The 20050-nt window shown below is 36.1% G+C and overlaps 1 protein-coding gene across 1 annotated transcript; it reads right to left on the bottom strand.

Moving 5' to 3' along the window:
• Nucleotides 1–471: 471 nt before the first annotated feature.
• On the bottom strand, nucleotides 472–16602 carry sparc (secreted protein, acidic, cysteine-rich (osteonectin)). Its single transcript, XM_066716625.1, has 10 exons — nucleotides 16473–16602; nucleotides 7184–7253; nucleotides 6712–6738; nucleotides 5524–5611; nucleotides 4989–5110; nucleotides 4466–4586; nucleotides 3117–3250; nucleotides 2790–2938; nucleotides 2502–2650; nucleotides 472–2022 (listed from the first exon to the last, which is right to left on the bottom strand). Exons 2-10 carry the CDS (start codon nucleotides 7238–7240, stop codon nucleotides 1994–1996), a joined length of 876 nt encoding a protein of 291 aa, XP_066572722.1. The 5' UTR covers nucleotides 7241–7253; nucleotides 16473–16602; the 3' UTR covers nucleotides 472–1993.
• Between the last annotated feature and the right edge of the window lie 3448 nt (nucleotides 16603–20050).

The following is a 20050-nucleotide window of genomic DNA, read 5'->3' as shown; positions in this document are numbered from 1 at the left end:
GGGATTATCTATCTGATTTTATTTTTGTATCATTCTTTTTTGGATGAGATTTTCTGATCTGTTGTCATCCCCAAAATAATGATCCACTGCATGGTAGCAGAATATAAATCCCCAGCTACCTGGAATGATTCATACATACAGTCACACGAGGCGACCTCTCTTTTATTTTAGCTCCATCTGCGTGCAGCATTAATACTCCTGCAAAATACATTGAAGTCTTGAAATAGGTTTTAGATTACAGCAATTCAGAAAACCTCCAATTACAGGGTGTGTAAAACCATATAAAGAGATGTGGTGTTTGTGAAGGACGCTATCCAAGCTTCACGTCCTCTGTGAAATGTATACCATATGTTTCCTATTTCTTTTTTCTCTCCCTCGCTTCTTAACCCCCTCTGTCCATTCGCCCTAGCTGCCTTTTCTCATGTTTATATCACGTGAGGAGAGAAAAAAATCCAGAGGTTTTAACCAGCCTCAAACTGTAAATATGTTTTTATTTGTGTAAATGTCCCTTATTACAAGCAAAGCTTTCTGTATGGCTATGTTGACAGGTTCAGTTTTAGACCTTTCAGTGTAGACCAAAATTAAAAACTTGTACATCTTAATTGTTATAGAAGGCCAAATTGCAGTTCTTCCAGGGCATTTGAAAAAACTAAAAACACAAACAAACAAAAAAAAAAACCAAAACAAACCACAACAACAATAAAAAAACTAAATCTGAAAAGGTATATTATTTCTACTCATACTGTATAACTTTATGAGGGTTTTGATTCAGGTTAAAACAAAAGTCAGGTTATTATTTGTAAGTTTGTAAAGGATGGGTTTGAAAAGCAGGCCTGTACAATTACCAGGAGTTTGATATTAAGATACAGAGAGTCAATATGTGTTTTTTTTTAAGATAGTATAAATATACTTCACTATTTATCTATTAATCTAAATATAAAATAAAAAATACACATCATTTTAACAACAATCTGATATTTGTGCTTATGCTTCTATTTTAAGTGTTTATTTATTTAATGCATGACTTGTTCACCTCATTGTTTACTAATACCACAGAAGTAGCATACTCAAATTTTTAAATAGGCAGAATTGTATTAATGGTGTTGTAATGTTGTTAATATTTACTATGGCAGGAAAAAGGAAAATGTAAAGATTTAAAATGCATGCAAAGGCTGTTGGTAATTTTTAAATATTTTTTTATTGCTGTATAGATTTTTTTTAGATTGCTCACACTTGTGTCAAAGGAGAGTGAACACTTAAGAGGTAGAAAAATTCTCATCCTGCGAGATTCCATCCTCATTTTGTTCATAGGAAATTAACTTTTTTTTATTTTTAAAAACACTCAACACATGCCCTTCTGGGTAACAGGAAACATAAAATGGTGAATTGACACACAGAGCAGGGCTCGAATTTAAGAGCTAAATAAAAATAAATAAATAAAAACCCATTCTTAATGTCTGTTACCACCACCGAAAAGTGCATAAAACAAAAACAATAAAAAAGTTCTAAAAGCAAGAGAAAAGAAAATTTATTTAGAAACTTTATTTTAGTTTTACAGTTGTTTCCTTATTAATGCCAAATTAAAATTAAATTCAAGCCCTGATTAAGTGAAAAAAATATCAAATTTTGAAAAAAAAACATCCACAACATAACCTTCTCAACATACATGGTCCGACAGTCCAACTTAATCCAATCCACCATCCGGCTAAACAACTACCTCTGACTTTTATTACAGGGTTAATTGGCAATAGGTTACATCTGAGAAATGAGCTACTGCTTCAAACAAACAAGTAAAAAAGAACACATCTGGAAAATCATTTACTCAGGTTTTATGAATGATGTTTTGAAGTGTGCATGTTTTTTTTTGTGATTTTTTTTTTAGTGGTATAGGTAGGTTGATAAACAATGAGATTAGCACCGACATTGCGTTTAATTTCTATGGGTTAGCACCTCGTCCCAATGAAGGTAATGAAGAGTCAGTCATGAGCTGAATTTAGATGACAAGGTCCTTGTCAACGTCCTCTGAAAAACACAAACAGCAGTGTTAGTAAAAGTCTTGCACTTGTTTTTTTGTATTTCTGAATGGTTCAGTGTCTTGAATCAAACCCTTCACCCCTTGATATTTGTTTTCTCTCAATTTATTTGATTGTTAACTGTAGAAAAAGCTCAATTTTCTCATACTATATCCAGAGATATACGTTTCACAGATTTTTATAGAATTATGGTTCTGCATTTCCAAACATCTCCTTTAACATTGGACTATCACTCTAGAGACTCAGTGAAGATTTATTTTTAAGCAACACCGGCTGCCTGACCCTTGGGAATGTTTGCTGCACTGAAGAATCTCTCAAATGCATTAAAAACCTTTCAGCACTGGATGTGTGATACTGTAGCTACTTGCTAGATGCCACGAAGTTAGATTCTCTGGAATGCTAAAGTTCTCTCATAAAATCTAACGAGGATGATATCCCATCAAAGATGTCCTGCTAATGGATACTCACGCTCCTTGATGCCAAAGCAAGCAGCCCATTCCTCCAGGGCAATGTATTTGTCATTGTCAGCATCACACTGGGTGAAGAAGCGGGTTGTGCAGTGCTCCATGGGGATGAGAGGAGCACGCAGGGGGGCCAGCTCAGTGTGGGATAGATACCTGGAAAAAATAAACACAAATTAAGGTAATTGTGCTTTTTCGGACAAACTGTTGCGTAATGCTCTGACCACGTGAAAGCAGTGATGGCAAGCTCGGATATTGGACTGCTCATTCTCTAGAGAAGGTGAATGCTGCATACCCATCAATGGGGTGCTGGTCCAGCTGGCCGAACTGCCAGTGCACGGGGAAGATGTACATGTTGTAGTTCTTCTCAAAGTCATGGGCCAGCAGGTCCAGGGAGTGTTCACCAGCGTGGAGTCTCTTCTCATTTTCATAGATTTTCTTCACCTGTTCAGTATCACACGAGGGAAGGCAAGGAGTCACATGTGAGTGCATACATTGTGTCAGCAGTGCATTATGGGCGATGACCTTTAAAGGGTAAAGCATATTTGGGAAAATTGAACTACTACTGCTACAGCTGCTACTATTATTAGTATGTAGCGAAAGGGGTAGGGCCCAAACTCACTCTGAGCTTCTGCTTCTCGGTGAGGAGGTTGTTCTCCTCATCGCGCTCGTACAGGGTGACCAGAACGTTCTTCAGCCAGTCCCTCATACGCAGAGGAAACTCGCTCAGCTCATTGTCCAGACAGGGAGCGATAACTGGAAAATTTCAAGGAGCAGACAGTTAGAACTGCCAAGCGCCAAAGCATTAAATTATCCAAATACAGCCAGGGCACTGCTTATGATTCAAACCCCAGGAGAACACACTGCGATGCCAAGGGTGAAAAGATGCTAAGTATAATAAACAAAATCCACCATTTGGCTTTCATTAATAACCTGCTTAAATATATGATTTTTCCTTGGGTTAAACAGTGTTTTGGACATTCATAGAGGTGTCTTCACAATTTGAACAGAAGATGTGATAAACTGTAAAAATAAAACTGTTAGGGCATAACTGCTTAATTAAATTATATGGATACAAAACAATATATATATATATATATATATATATATATATATATATATATATATATATATATATATATATATATATATATAAGGCAATTACAAGCAACACTTCACTGTTATAGAAGTAAATTAAGGTAAACTCCCTGTCAAATTGTGTTATAGTCCACTATAAAATGAAAAACTGTAGTAGTTCATATCTTAGTTCTCATTCTTTGGTATATGTTATGCAAATGTGTGCTGTACATAGTACTCCTCTGAAATGTGTTTCTTATCAAACAATTAATTTGCCTGCACATTACATTAAATAAAAAAGAAAACAAATTACATTCAACACTCCAGCATAAAGGAGACTATTAAAATATTATATTTTCCTACAGCAAAACATGACCCAGCTCTGCCAAAGCAAAGAAAGACTGCAGATTAAATATACCCACCCGCCTAACCATGTTAATCATAATTCACCACTCCTAAATGCCTTGCTTTTAGTTTGCACACGTTAGATTTCGGCTTGTCAAGCTCCATCCATTCCTTTTGGCCCTAAACTCCTTCCCTCTCCGACACTGAATGACACTGTTCGAGAAGAGATTAGCTGGATGATGTGTAATTTATGAAGGTGATTAATGGGGGACGAGTTCTAGCCTGTTCTGTTCTCTAAGCGCTCTGTGTTCAGACATGTGAATGAGGCCTTTTCGGTTTGGAGCATCAATCACCGCGAGCTGCTGCCTGTTGGCTTTGGTAAATAGCTGAGAGTGGGAAAACCATTGTGACCAGGCTTTGCTCTGAAAAGCAACTGTCTCCTCAGAGCTTCAGCGGAGGTGGAATTCCTGGTCTTTATCTAAGCTCTTTGCTTTTGTTCTTCTGTTCCATATATGGCTCCACAGCTAACTCCAGGCAGTCTGTGCTTACATTTGCAGGGTCCGATGTAATCCAGGTGCAGCTTGTGTCCCTTCTTGGTGCCCTCCAAGGCGCACTTGGTGGCAAAGAAGTGGCAGGAGGAGTCATAGGTCTTGTTGTCGGTACCACAGACCTGCAGATGGACCACAATCAGAAAGAACATTAATTAAAAGGCATTTTCTCCCCTCTCTCTACGGTTTCCTGTCAGACAAATGTCAACGTTATAGTACATTCGATGACAGGTGGTCAGCCCTTGACAGCTAAGGAAATCTATTATTTAAACCCAACTTAAAAATACATATAAATCAGACATTACATCAGCAGGCCAATCTGAAGCCCTCTCTTATAGCTCAGGGGCTGTTGCCAACATAAATAGATAAATATAAATATTAAGCTTGGCCAAAATGTGCTGGAATATGTGCCGCTGGCTCTACTGCCGTACTGTAGGCTCAGAAAACAGGCACAGAAATCAGAGAAATCACTGCAAAAAAAGCTATTCTTTGCTCATTCACAGTTTTATCCAGCTGGTACTCACATGCTCAAACTCTCCCACGGAAGCGGGGCAGGTTGAGGGATCCTGGCAGACGCACATTGGGGTGTTGCTCTCATCGACCTCACACACCTTGCCCTTCTTGCAGTGGTGGTTGAGGCAAGGGTCTGCAAAGAGAAAACACATCATTGATAGATACAAAAATCTGTTTGCAATAGATTTTGAAAATATCATGAAATATAATTTTGAATATTGGAACGTATATGTATAAATATTTGTATGCATTAATTATTTTTTTTCTTATATCTATAACTACATATCAGCTTGTGAGCCCCCCCTAAAACTACAAATATATTCTCTAACAGAAGATCACAGAATAAATGACAATTCACCAAATTCAGTGATACTAAATACTTGTTTAATTTAATTTAGTTGAATTGTCCAGATGATTGTGAGTTAATCTTTTTATTTTTATTTTTCTTTTAAGACCAGAAGAAAGTTGGATTTTAGCCTCAGAGGAATATATTTTTGCAGACATGCAGTCGATGACTCTAATTGTTCAGCTTTGTACAGAACTCACTCTCAGCAGCCACATCCTCAGTAATATCGATGGCCTCGTCGAATTCTCCGGTCTCCACCTGGACTGGGTTGGCGCCCACTTCCATCACCTTAGAAAAATAAAAAAACAAGTTAGCACCATGCCAAACAATGAGAAACCACTGGAAAAAATCTAATGGTACTAAGATATAATTTTAGTGTCTGCACTGTAATGTTATTGGCTTTAAGATTATATTGTATTTTCCAACATACATATTCAATACAGTGAAGGACAGGGCACCTGAAAAGCTGGTTTACTGGAAAGAATAAAACCAAAAAATTGTGAATGTCTTGATAGATTATATTTGTTTTCATGTTTTGTGTTAAGCATATGTATGTATTTATTTATTTTCAATGTTGTGTGTGGAACCACAAATTCATGCTTCCACAATGTTTGTTATAACATTTTAGACTGCATTTTGCTGGTCCTTAAAAAAAAAAAAAGGAAAGAAAAACAACTGTGAAAAATCCCTTTGGACTACTGAACAAACCAGAACAAATGCACACTTGCTAATATGAACACAGCTGGAAAAAAAAAAAAATCTTTGTGGGAAAGGAGCAAAAGTGCATGTGAATGAAGGGAGCAGTTTTACAGACTTAACCCATGAGGACAACGGAGAGTTTTAAATTACAAAAACTGTTCAAATATTATTACCAAGCAAGTTTTCACAAAGGGATTATAAAATTATCTTATCCACCCACGTGCTGCTATTCAACTGTCTTGAGTGAATGTGCCGGTAAGTACATTTTCCTAGTCTCAGAAAGTAATTATCTTTCTTGGAATTAGGGCAGCATCTTTGATTTCATGGATTTCAACTTTGTTATGGCTCTGTCTTGCTCTATCCATTACAAAATCTACGCTTTGAAATAACTACGAAGAAGTGTTACACTGTGACATTTCTACCAACAAATATATCTGCTATCATTCACCACTTAGTGAGTGACAATTGGATATTATATGGCAAAGAGAGCCATGATTCTTTTAACATAGACATTCACTTTATTCCAAGATAAACCAATGAGTTATATTGCTCATTTGGTGAGTCATACCCATTAAATATGGGATTGCTGGATGCCGCATATGTTGACCTACATCTCATATTGTATTCTGTTCAAATATAAGATATATTAAAATCTATTGTAATACTATTTTTAAGCCTTCTTCACTCACCTCATCAATGATTGGCTCCTCTTCAGTCTGAAAGATAAAACAGCCAACTTTTAAGTGATTCTGTTTCCTAAGCTATTTCAAAGACAATACAAGTAGATTAATTGTGATGTGTCTGGTCAAACACCAAAGTCTTCACTTCTTCTACTTTTCACAAACTCTTACATCCTCAGACACATTCTACACCCTGAAGATGGGGGAAGGAACTGTGCCAGAATGAAAGCAGCCTGTTTTGTGGGATAGTAGTGTTTTAAGGGTGACTACTGTTTAACAGAGGGAATCACATGTTAAGGGTCTTGAAGGTAGTAAAAATGCCACTGAAGATTTGTAGGGAAGGCTGTAGTTCCATACATCTAGATTTGGGATTCATGGCAGCATGGTACAGATTATGGGATTTTAAAAATGCAGTTGTTTACTGTGTGAGTTTGTAATTCATGTTCTAGTTGGGACTACGCCAAAGCAGATGAGAACTTACTGGAGCAGCCATGGCCTTGCTGGCCAGGCAGAGGAGGAAGACAATCCACACCCGCATTTTCTGACTCAACCTGGAAAAGACAACAAAAGTCAGAATCCAACATTCGGTAGTCCACAACCAGTGCATTAATTTCATGCAAAAAACATGATTCTGTCACACAAAATAAAGTGCATCCACAGTTTCAGAGAATCCTCAACATACAATTGAGGTTATAGCTGCATAAACGTGACATTCATTAAAAGGGTTCAAAATGCCTTTCAAATCTTTAAGATATCATGTTTAAGGTTGCAGTGGCATCTGACCCGGCCCTCCGCAACATCCTCCTTTCTCCTGTTACTCCCAATGAAAAAACTACAAACCTGTTCATTGACTGAAATGTGCAGAATCATGCCCCTCAGTCAAAGTAATCTGTGCTACAGCAGGCAGGTTAGATACAGTGAAATAACTCCCAAATATTTACACAAACCCGGTCAAACAGAGATCATCCAGATGTAGACTCTGACTACTCTCCAAGAATGAAACTGGCCTGCAGACAGAACTCCCCATCAATCAAACGTTCCAACACAGCACCCTTGAAGCTAAACTCACATGGTGCTTTACAAGGAATAACTCATAATTTCACAGAAGAGGCTTTTCTACAACAAATCAATACAGAATATAGGCATGGATATATAAAGCATTGATGATATAAAATGTCTGTTGAAATAGTTTTACTCAAAATATCCACTTTTCCCAAGCAACAGGAATACCTATGGGTGTACAGGAATACCTTAACTTTAAGCAAAATATTTCTAACTTTAAGCTGAAATGCTGTGAATCAATATAGCTAGAGTTTCATACTCAACTTGAAAAGTCTCCACCCCAGTGGTTTGCAGAAAATGAATCTTTTAATGTGAGTTTTGTTTGCGTTAAAGTCCAGCTTCCCCAGAGATATTTCTTGCTCTACTCCACCTCAGCTTACATTGCATGCAACTTTTCCCCCGGCTCTGTCATACTACATTTTATTTGTATTATTTGTAAAAAAAAATAATAATAAAATAAGAAGTCCTTGTCTATATGAGTTCACAGATTCGAAACATAATATTTCTTTGCCTGAGGTCTGTGTGTTATGTGCGTCTGACCTCTCTCTTTTCATTAGACTCCTGCTATAAACCCTTCCCCTGGTTGAATGCACATTCCAATATGAGAGATTTCATCTTAGTCATTTTTTTTCAAAAGACTAGACCTCATGGATACACCAACTGATTCAGAGATAAGCACCTTTCAGTTTCAACTGGAGGACCTTAAGCCATCCACCTCAATAACTAAGCCTTGCGGAAAAGTATTCAGTTTCAAATGTTAGCTTATTGTCAGTGTTTTCTTCTTGCCATCAATAATGCTTCTTTGTTTTAAATGAGATGGCTGAAGGGATTGACGGGTCACTTATTGTTCCATAACCATATTTCCATTCAGTTCTGCTTGCTTACATTGTTACATGTGCATAAATACTTGAGCATGAAATGGTGTGAGAAAGAAAAGAACCCCCAAAATATCAAAACATATAAATCAGGAAGAAGAAAGCTTTGTTACTGAAATAGAGATATTATCTGCTTCTCCTGCAGACATCTATCCTGAGAAAATGTCTCAAAGCAAATCCTTGATTGTCGTGATCAGCACGTACTTCCTTAGATTTGAAAGTATAGACCTTGGCAGGGGGCAAAGGAAATGCTACTGAATAAAAATAACACTGTCACTAAGCTGGAGGGTTGAGAATAGCTTCAAATTTGTAACTGTCTCATTAGTTTATGGACCTAATACTAATACAATATATGTAAAAACTTGCTTTTACAAATACAAAGTCATTGCTTGTTGAAAACATGCAACTCACTCATAAACTCACAACAAATAACATCTATGGAAAATGGCATACTAAACCCTTACATTAAGAAACATATTTTGTGGTAAAATGCTCTAAAGTTGTGAGTGACATGGTTTGTCCTCTGTTGAAGTACTGAGAAGGTTATTGTGGACTTTTTGCCTGGGAAGATTTACCTTGAAGAAAAAAATATGGGTTGTGTATCAGTTTCAAAGCTTGAAACCAGTTAAAAGCCATTGTACCGGATGCCACTATATTTGCTTATCCCGAGAGCACACATTACACTAAATTAAAAATTAAGTGAAATAAAATAAGGTTATACATAAACTAAGAAGAGTTCTTAAGACAAAATGGGATTTGAAAGGATCTGATTTTAGTATTGAGATCATCAGTGCTCAATATACATACACTGAGGTCTACTGACGACATATGATATACAGTTAGGTCCATAAATATTTGGACAGTGACACAATTGTCATCCTTTTGGCTCTGTATGCCACCACAATGGATTTGAAAGGAAACAATCAAGATGTGCTTTAAGTGTAGACTTTCATCTTTAATTTGAGATAGTATCATCCAAATTGGATGAACGGTGCAGGAATTACACCTATTTTTATATGCGGTCCCCCCAATTTTAGGGGCTCAAAAGTATTTGGACAAACTAACATTATCGTGAATTAAATTGTGAGTTTCAATACTTGGTTGCAAATCCTTTGCACTCAATGACTGTCTGAAGTCTGGAACCCATAGACATCACCAGATGCTGGGTTTCTTCCCTGGTGATGCTCTGCCAGGTCTGTACTGCAGCTGTCTTTAGTTCCTGCTTGTTCTTGGGGCGTTGTGCTTTCAGTTTTCCCTTCAGCAAGTGAAATGCTGCTCAATTGAATTCAGGTCAGGTGATTGACTTGGCCATTTCAGAACATTCCACTTCTTCACCTTAAAAAAGTATTGGATGCTTTCGCAGTATGCTTCGGGTCATTGACCATCTGCACTGTGAAGAGTTTTGAAGCATTTGGCTGAATCTGAGCAGATAATACAGCCCTAAACACTTCAGAATTCATCCTGCTGCTTTTGTCAGCAGTCACATCATCAATAAATACAAGGAACCAGTTCCCTTGGCAGCCATACATGCCCATGCCATAACATGCTTCACAGATGAGGTGGTATGCTTCAGATCATGAGCAGTTCCTTCCCTTCTCCATACTCTTCTCTTCCCATCATGATGAACAATTTGATCTTTGTCTCATCTGTCCATAGGATGTTCCAGAACTATACAGGGTTCTTTAGAGTTTTTTTTGGTAAACTCTAATCTGGTCTTCCTGTTTCCTGTTTACATCTTGTGGTAAACCCTCTGTATTTACTCAAGTCTTCTCTTGATTGTTGACTTTGCCACAGATACGCCTACCTCCTGGAAGGTGTTCTTGATCTGGCCAACTGTTGTGAAGTGGTTTTCCGTGGTCTTCTGGGCATTTTGGTGTTCCTGAGCTCACCAGTGCGTTCTTTTTAAGAATATACCCAATAGTTGATTTGGCTACACCTAATGTTTTTGCTATCTCTCTGATTGGTTTGTTTTGATTTCTAAGGCAGAATTGAAGGCAAAATGCCCCAAGAACAAGCATGATCTAAAGACAGCTGCAGCGCAGGTCTGGCAGAGCATCACCAGGGAAGAAACCCAGCATCTGGTGATGTCTATGGGTTCCAGACTGCAAAGAACTTGCAACCAAGTATTGAAGTTTTTAAAGAAAACTCCTTTGGAATTTTGGTTTTAAGAAATAATTTGTGAAGAGATAAGTCTCCTTAAACATGCAAGTTCAAGTCTGTATTACCCTAAAATGAACTGATGGGTGGCTATTACTACCTCCAGTGTCATTTATGCATGGATGAATACAGTAGAAAATGAACATTAGTGATTGTTTTCCAAGTCTTTGAGTTCCACTAGCAATTTAGGGATTACAAAGGCTGGAATATTAGAAATGAAAAGAACAGTGTGTATCTATGTAGGATGTATTCTAAACAGGATTTATGAACACTCCTTTAATCCTGACCAGATTTTAGTTCAGTGGACTAGATATTCTGTATATTTAACAGAAATAAAAAGGCATCACATTTGTATCCATCTTTGGTGTGTGTAATTCCTGTAGTGTCAGTTTATTTTAAGTTTAAGTTATCTGACATTTTCAGCTGACATTTTGGTGTCTTGTTTTAATCAAATCTGATTGAAATGCAAGATAGATAGCAAGATGGGTGTAGACGTGGCATAAATTGACACCTTGTCCTGTCACATTCAGAGCAGCTGGATGGAAGAGTTCAGGATTAGACCACATTTAACTTGTCTGTGGTTTTTGGCAGAAGTATGATGCCAAGCACCGACAGCTCTCTTCCTTTTTCCTTATTTTCCTTGGAAAGTGAAGAAAAAGCCAGGCTCCTGAGGTGAGGTCAGCTAGGCTTCTGTCTTTGATATAATTCAACTCGGAAAAGTACAGTCAGTCCCTGGCAGACATTCCCAAACATGCCATCTCAGACGTTACATACAAGGAATCCTCTCTTTTGAAAAGCATATTAAAAAAATTAAAGAGGTGTTATTTTATTTGGAACTTGGAAAACAACTTCTGCTTCAGTAGGTGATGTGTACCGCAGTGTGCCAACACTAATTGGCAGCATCTCGAACGGTGTCTGTATTTAGCTTGGATGTTAATTTAGTTCCTTTTGTCAGCCCCAGAAAAAAAATGTAACAACACTCCCTTAAGGGGTTGACTTACATAACTGTTAAACTAAATTATTTTATTTGGAGAGTAACTGAAAACAAACAAGGCTGAGGTAAGGGAAACTTTAAAAGCTAAAAGAACTCCTTTTCCCTCGATATTTAGTTTGGAGTTTCCTTCTACAAACAAACCGGGGATATAAACACAGTTGCATGAGTAGTACAGTGCCGTATTTCTTTTAAGCTACTTTTATTGTGTACAACTTTCTAGAAGGAATTAGGGTCTCCTTTCTTCATTTCTACATATCAATAACACTGCAGATAGTCACAGTTACTTTTTCCTCTCTAAATGTCCCAGTTAGAGGCGGAATAAACTTAAATATTTGAAGACAAACTTTTCACCTTCTGACCTTTTGTTTTAACATCAAAGCTTCATGGAATTGACCCTTCCTGCCTAATTATTATGATCATCATCTTAGTACTAATAAACAACAACCCGAAGAGAGACGTATTTTGTATCCGAGAGCTATTACCAGAACAGCAATTCTCCCTTCTTGTTATAAAATGTAAGAACATTATAACCTTAGGAAATGCTGAAAATATCACCAGGGAAATGTTTTATTGTTAACTGCATCTGCAATTAGAGCAATTAAAGCATCTGTGAGAGCTGCACAAAGATCATTTCAATTAAAACGACCTCTCGCATGAGCAATTTCATTGGGAAATTAGAAAAGAAAAGCAAGGGGTCTCCTTTGACTTCATTATTAAACTGTGCATATTCTTTTTAATTTAATAATTATATTAAATTGAATTATATAATCTAAAATAACCAGACCAAGCTGGGCCACATATTAAGCCCCATCAGGATTAATGCACAAATGATGAAAGCATATAGCAAGCAAAACAAAACAAGGACCTGCTGGCATATTGTGAAATTCTCAGACGTCGGTTAATTGAAATTGTGATGTTTACTGCGTGACGCACATGCTTAGAAAGATTTAGGAAGTGTGGTTTCTTGAAGCTTATTAAATCCTAGTAAATATGCAACTTTGTTTACCACAAGCATATTTGCCTTCAAATGTTATCCTACCTCTAAAATAACTGTCCGAAGTTAAATTTAAGACTTGAAAGTTACACCTGTTTCTTGAGTAACTAATTTGATTTTATATTTCCACCACCAGAAGTATCACCTGCCAAAGCCATTTTCATCTTAAAACAAAACAACAAAAAAAAGATCTTACAAATATGATGTTTTTTGGCAGAGAAGCATGACTCTATTTTAGCTAAGGAATAACTAATTTATAAATTTATAACCCCTTAATTTTTATTTTTTTATTCCTTCTCACTCAGTTGTTTACAGGGTTGGTGTACATAATTGGTTTCTACTATTTATTTACTTAAACATTCTTGAAAGGAGTATTTTAGGTGTCATGTAAAAACACATAATTAATTATGAAACCTCTCAACTTGCCTTACAAAGGCTACACATTCTGTTTTTTTTTTCCTTTCAGAAAATATAAGAAGAAATTCAGCCTAAAGCTAGTTATTGAAACCATTCGTAAAGAGGTGAGCTTTGTATTTTTCACAAGAATGAATCAAAAGAAATTGAATTTTGCTGTCTGTTACCTAGTAACCGAAGTGCTGAGCCACTCGACCTTTTTGAAGTCATTTTACCTTCTTCTGTTCTTGGGTTACTACGTACCGAGACATATTGGACAGCCCTGGCTACTCTCTGTTTTTTGTTCCCCCTCTCTCTGCTGCAGTTTACATGGCTTGTTGTGAGAAACAACTTTAACTCTAATTTATTCTGTTTAGACACAAAGAGTGAAATCCAACTGACAAAAAAAAAGTTTTTCTGCCAAATAAGATTCTTTTTTTTCCTCTTTCTCTCTCTCTCCCGGATTTATCTTTTCAAAAGCTAAGTTCTGTCAAGACGGGATTGTTTCTTTTGAGATTTGGAGCAAGTTCTTTGCCAGTCTTCCAAGTTCCTTGTACCCAGGGAGACTGGTGAGGGACAGTTTCTTTGAACTGTGCTGGGGGGAATTAAAAGTCCCAAGCAACTTTCAATTTAACTAATGGCAAGGAATGGTGAAGCTCTGACTCAAGTGTTTCTTAAGGAGAATAATCTATTCCCTCATTAAATCTTTCAAATTCCCATCCTTTCCCCTACCCTTTGTTAGTTTCAGTGCTAATTTCACTGACCCTCTGTCATGTGGGATTAACATTTTATTCTCAATTGCATTTCATTCAGTTTAAGGAGTACCTTCATTTGAAAATGCCCCCTTTTTTAATTAGTAGAGTATTCACAAGCATTTCATGTCATTGATGCCCTCGATTTTACACGGTGGCAAAAGTACTTTCCACATCAGAGAAAAAAAAAACACCCCAAAATCCACACTGTATATGGGCTTCCTTTAGGTATCAGAAAGGCTATCCGATATTTCAAAACAAAAAGGAGATCACGATTTTTAGAGAGCCCAGAATATTATTCTTATAATAATTCGATTTCCTTTAGTTATATAACATATGTAAAGAAAAAAGTGACTACATATAACTATAGAGAGATACAGAAACACATACTAGATACATTTCTTACTTATTGTATTTGAAAGTTGAATTCTTCTAGGTTTGTTTATTTACATGCTGGCAAAAAAAAAAAAAAAAAAGTTTCTTCCACTGCTTGTGCCACCGGAAAGAGGTTATTATATGACAGACACTTGGCATGCCTCTACACAGACATTAAATATGCTGAGGCTTAAAATAAACACAAGCAGACAATATTTTCCTCTGATATATATACATATATAATATTTGTTATATATATATATATTTCCACCACCAGAAGTATCACCTGCCAAAGCCATTTTCATCTTAAAACAAAACAACAAAAAAAAGATCTTACAAATATGATGTTTTTTGGCAGAGAAGCATGACTCTATTTTAGCTAAGGAATAACTAATTTATAAATTTATAACCCCTTAATTTTTATTTTTTTATTCCTTCTCACTCAGTTGTTTACAGGGTTGGTGTACATAATTGGTTTCTACTATTTATTTACTTAAACATTCTTGAAAGGAGTATTTTAGGTGTCATGTAAAAACACATAATTAATTATGAAACCTCTCAACTTGCCTTACAAAGGCTACACATTCTGTTTTTTTTTTCCTTTCAGAAAATATAAGAAGAAATTCAGCCTAAAGCTAGTTATTGAAACCATTCGTAAAGAGGTGAGCTTTGTATTTTTCACAAGAATGAATCAAAAGAAATTGAATTTTGCTGTCTGTTACCTAGTAACCGAAGTGCTGAGCCACTCGACCTTTTTGAAGTCATTTTACCTTCTTCTGTTCTTGGGTTACTACGTACCGAGACATATTGGACAGCCCTGGCTACTCTCTGTTTTTTGTTCCCCCTCTCTCTGCTGCAGTTTACATGGCTTGTTGTGAGAAACAACTTTAACTCTAATTTATTCTGTTTAGACACAAAGAGTGAAATCCAACTGACAAAAAAAAAGTTTTTCTGCCAAATAAGATTCTTTTTTTTCCTCTTTCTCTCTCTCTCCCGGATTTAAAAAAGAGGCTTAAAATAAACACAAGCAGACAATATTTTCCTCTGATATATATACATATATAATATTTGTTATATATATATATATATATATATATATATATATATATATATATATATATATATATATATATATTCTTAATTAACTTGAGGCAGTAGAAATGGGCATAAACAAATTCTCCTTTGCTCCAGACTGAAAATCGAACTCTCTCTGACAGTTTCAGTTGGCAGGGCTCATCTCACAGTAGCACTTGGGATTCCTAAACATCTGCGAAGTCTCATACACCCCAGTGATAGCCATGATTGACTACTATGGCAACAAGCATTCCTTTTGGTGTGAGTAATGAGGAGGGGTTTGTTCAAGTAGGAAGGGCTTTCTTTGAAACTTTGAGAAGTTTTATCCTCAACCCCCAATCCCCACCCCCTCTGCCTATGTGGCACACAATGGCAATACAATACATTGTGCTACTAACATTTCACTCAGTGATTGTGCACCCCTTTATCCATTTACTGTCAAAGCAAACAGAAGGTTTAAAAAGATGCAATGCACTCCTCACTGTACATTTCTGTCAGTAATGTATAAGTTAAATACTTTTAACATGAAAAATAAATTCAAAGAAATAAATAATGCTACAAAACAACAACAAGGTTCTCTGATATTTAAAAAGTGTAAAACTATGTAATACAAACAGAAAACAATATGCATTGGTTAAAAGTAGTATATATTATAATATATTGTTAAAACACTTCACTATGCTCAGACAATGAAAACATGAACAAGAACGATGGAGTTTGAAGGAGATTACTGCACATGGAGTATGCAAACTTTAAAAAAGCATAGGTACAGCAAAGCATCACATTAGGAAAGGGTTAATAATGAATCACTGCAAAACACTTTCAGCTACACACTTTGGCTTATATTATAATAAAAGACAAAATTTGATGATAAATGATTTAAGAAATATAATATGTATCTATTTATCTTGGTTCAAAATCAGATAAATAAATCAAAAACAGTCAGAAAAAATATAACAAATCAAAAATTGGAGCAGAGATTAATTATAAAGCTTTAGCTAAGGACTGCTCAGAAGTACAACATTTATAAGTATAAATGAAACAAAACAAACAAAAAATACATACTTTAGGAGATGCTCTTAAATTCCTCTTACCTGATTTGTGTCGAGCAGCAAAGCCAATAGAGCAGTGGGTTGTGTGAGGGCCTGGGAGAATCTAACAGATTCAGAAGTTCACAGAGAAGAAGTTTGCAGTGGGCAGGTCTATGTGGAAGCCCCCCTTTTTGCTAGACTGTGGTGGGCTGTCCTAAACTTAACCCTGTGTTCTCAAATGTTATCTTGAAACTCACAAAAAAGTTAAAAAAAGTAAAAATAGAGGTATTATTTATTTATTTTTAAGTCATATATACCATTTTTAAAACAAACTGCATATTATTTGTGTTTTTATTTTGACTCAACCTTAATTCTTCATGCTAACCTGTTCAACAAACACATTTTCTTGCTGATTTCTATCTTTATATGATAGGGTGTATATATATATATATATATATATATATATATATATATATACACCCTATCATTAAAAACACTTAGCTATTTCTGTATATGTTTATAATGTTATTCCCTTTCCTTATTAAAAGGCTAAACATGCTTGTTTGTTAGAATAAACATCCAGCAGTCAGAACCAAGTGGATTAAGATTTGTTTTAGTGTGTGAATTCAATTTAACACCTGGATCTTGCTTTTACTGTTATGCATACAAACATAAACTGCTTGAATTTACTGCATACAACTTAAAATACATCTTAATAAAGCTCTATCCTTGTGTCTTCAAAAACCTTGCCGTTGCTTTAGACATTGATTAATAAGTTGATAAATTTACTGTTAATAATGATGCACATCCCCCAAAATATACTACCATGTAAATAACATTTATTTTTTCAGACTGGAGAGTGCTGTTTTGTATTGTCTTGAGTTCTGGTCAGTCAGGGACAATTGTTGTGAACTGCATTGGATCCTCACATTGTGAAAAAAGGTTCTGCTGTGTCAATGTGTGTACATTTATCTCCACTACCATGCAGCTTACAGAGACCCATAAAGGCAAACAATAGGGTCGTTCCAAGGTTTTGCCTCTTTTAGCAACACTGTAATAGTATGAGTTTGCAGCAGCACACAGCTACTGGGAATACTATTGAGGCCACAATACCAGGTCTGTTTGATTCCATGTTCAATTAAGCAGTTAGTGAATCTGATAGTGCAGTGAATTATTATATGATGAAATTGAATTTTGTTTGGCATTGTTTGGACCAGTTGGAATTCTGTGAACCAAAAAGGCTTGGCTCAGGAGTTAGTCAAGGGGAATAAATGAAAGACTTTTGAAGCATCAAATGTTATTTGTATAATTTGAGACTGCAGTTTGCATAAGTAGACAGTTGTTTCAATACAAATACAGCCTATAATTTCACAAAAATCCATTATTGGGTATAAGTGCCTTGGAGGGGATGGCTGGGGGGGGGGTTATATCATAAGACACACACTGTCATAAATATTGTTCTTCTTCTTCTTTTTTTCTTCTTCTAACAAAGTTCCACATCATTGCTCAAATTCCAAACTCCGAGTCATGGCTCTGTGGTGGATTACTAATGCCTTTTCACTGTTCACATGGAATATTAAGAAGAAAAACATCTGGAGAAGAATATATGAATAAAAAAAGAAAAGGAGTCTGCGACGTGGCACTGGCTCTTCCCATTCTGGCTTCAGCACATAAATTAAGCAGAACCAAATGCAGAAAAGAAGGAGGTGTAATTATAGCAGCTCCCTGATTCTGTATACGTGGCGGCGTCAGTATTTGAAGCAACAAGTCTTGACAAAGTGCATCAGTTTTAGGAATTGTTACATAATTGGAGTCATACAAGTTCCTAGTCGACTTCATTTTTGCACAGCTTGAAGCAAATAGACTCAAACTTAATAGACCATGCCAACACTACCCCCCCACCCCCCCTCCACTCCACTACCACCCCATCAAAAATTCCCTGAGGGACAAAAACACACATGCTCTAACCATTCAAAACATGTAAATGTCATTCAAATCATATTTAAATATATATGGTTAAAGTTATTTAGTGCCTTACAATAACTACTGATTTCATTCAACTGTTTGCAATAAATATGTGGGACACTGATAACTTTTAATGGTCCACAACTTCAATTCAGTGAATCATTTTCCTTTCTATGACCTTATACAGTAAAGGGGGAACACTCTGTCCAATTAGTTGTTCTGCACAGAGGAACGGCAGTGGAAAATGTTTATGATGTGGAGGAATAAATGCATTTCAATTGCGTAACTCATAAAATGTCAAGTATTTTAGCAACATTTCCAGAACAAGGCGTACCAACTCCCTTCTGGTTTCTCTCCCCAGGAACTTGAGAGGCACTTTTCAAAGCACCCAGAAGCCATTATAGCTCTTCAGCTTCTCCCTATCTAAAAACTCAACAAGTCAATTAAATTAAATTAAATTGTATTTAAATTAACAACACCCTTTAATCCTACTTTAATGTATCCTTTAAGAAAAATGAAAATGAAACATCAGTAGTTCCCAAGGCTTTGAACACATTTTTGTGTGATAGTGTATATTATTAGTTTAATTAATGTCTGACTGACTTAATAGACCCCTTTTTGATCCCTGAAAAGCAGATCAAAATTGAATGTTCTATAATATAAACTAATAAAATAAGGTTTTCAATGTCCCACTGCACAGCTGTAGTCTTTTATTTAGACTGGAGATTTAGAAATGCAAATTGTACTGCTGTTTGTTTGATTTTATGAGGTTTAAACTCTTTATGAACTGTCTTAATTGAGATATTTTACATATGCATAGATCATATGTATGCCAATCCTGTACCAAAATGAAACAAATAAGGAAGTTAGAATAAGCACAAGCAAGTAGACATCACACATATTTCGAATCTCACACAAGAAACAGCCAAAATCGAAAATACAAGTACACAAAAAAGGAAGGAAAACGCTGATGACATCACCTTAACAAACAATGACAATGACACAGGTTTTTTGGGTACTACTCCTGGCATTCCACAGTATCCCCTGACTTTCCTAAAGCACAATATTGTTTCTCTGCGATACATGATGACATTTGGAAATTAAGCAGGAACAATGAATGAATGAATGGATACTGAGGATATTGAAATTAAATGGTTGCGTAAATACTTCAGCCTTTCTCACTGGGGCTTCTCTTTATTCTTTCCTTTTTTAAGGTACCTGTCATAGATGTTTACAAAGTGGGAGCAGATGCTGTCTGTTACCCTTGTTTGCGCCTTCTCTATCCTTTTCAAGTGAGCCGTGAATCGAGCCATTGCCTCGCAGGTGTAACCATGGGAACCCTAAGTTAGTCGCAGTTGGTCTCTATAATTACTTCCCCTAATAGTAGGCATACCAGGTGGGCCTATTCCTTTACAGTCTAGCCTGTAAAAGTCTCTCTTAGATGTTCATAACAAACCTTAAGTCCTTGGCATCGGTGTTAAACCCCAACATCGGGAACTTCCAGAGAGCTGAAATACGGCCAACACCTGCTCTTATAAGAGAATGTAATTTGCCAGAAAACGACCAAATTAAATCTACACCCTAAAAAATAGATCCAATATATTCAAGATCCAAGCATTAAGATCTAATGTATTTATTTTATGTTTGAGTCCTTGCCTGTTTAATCAACTATATAC

The sequence above is a fragment of the Amia ocellicauda genome, chromosome 11 (assembly GCF_036373705.1).
Source record: "Amia ocellicauda isolate fAmiCal2 chromosome 11, fAmiCal2.hap1, whole genome shotgun sequence".
Taxonomy (NCBI): Eukaryota; Metazoa; Chordata; class Actinopteri; order Amiiformes; family Amiidae; genus Amia; species Amia ocellicauda.
Note: the sequence above shows the minus strand (reverse complement) of the source record. Positions and strands in the feature narration are given on the sequence as shown.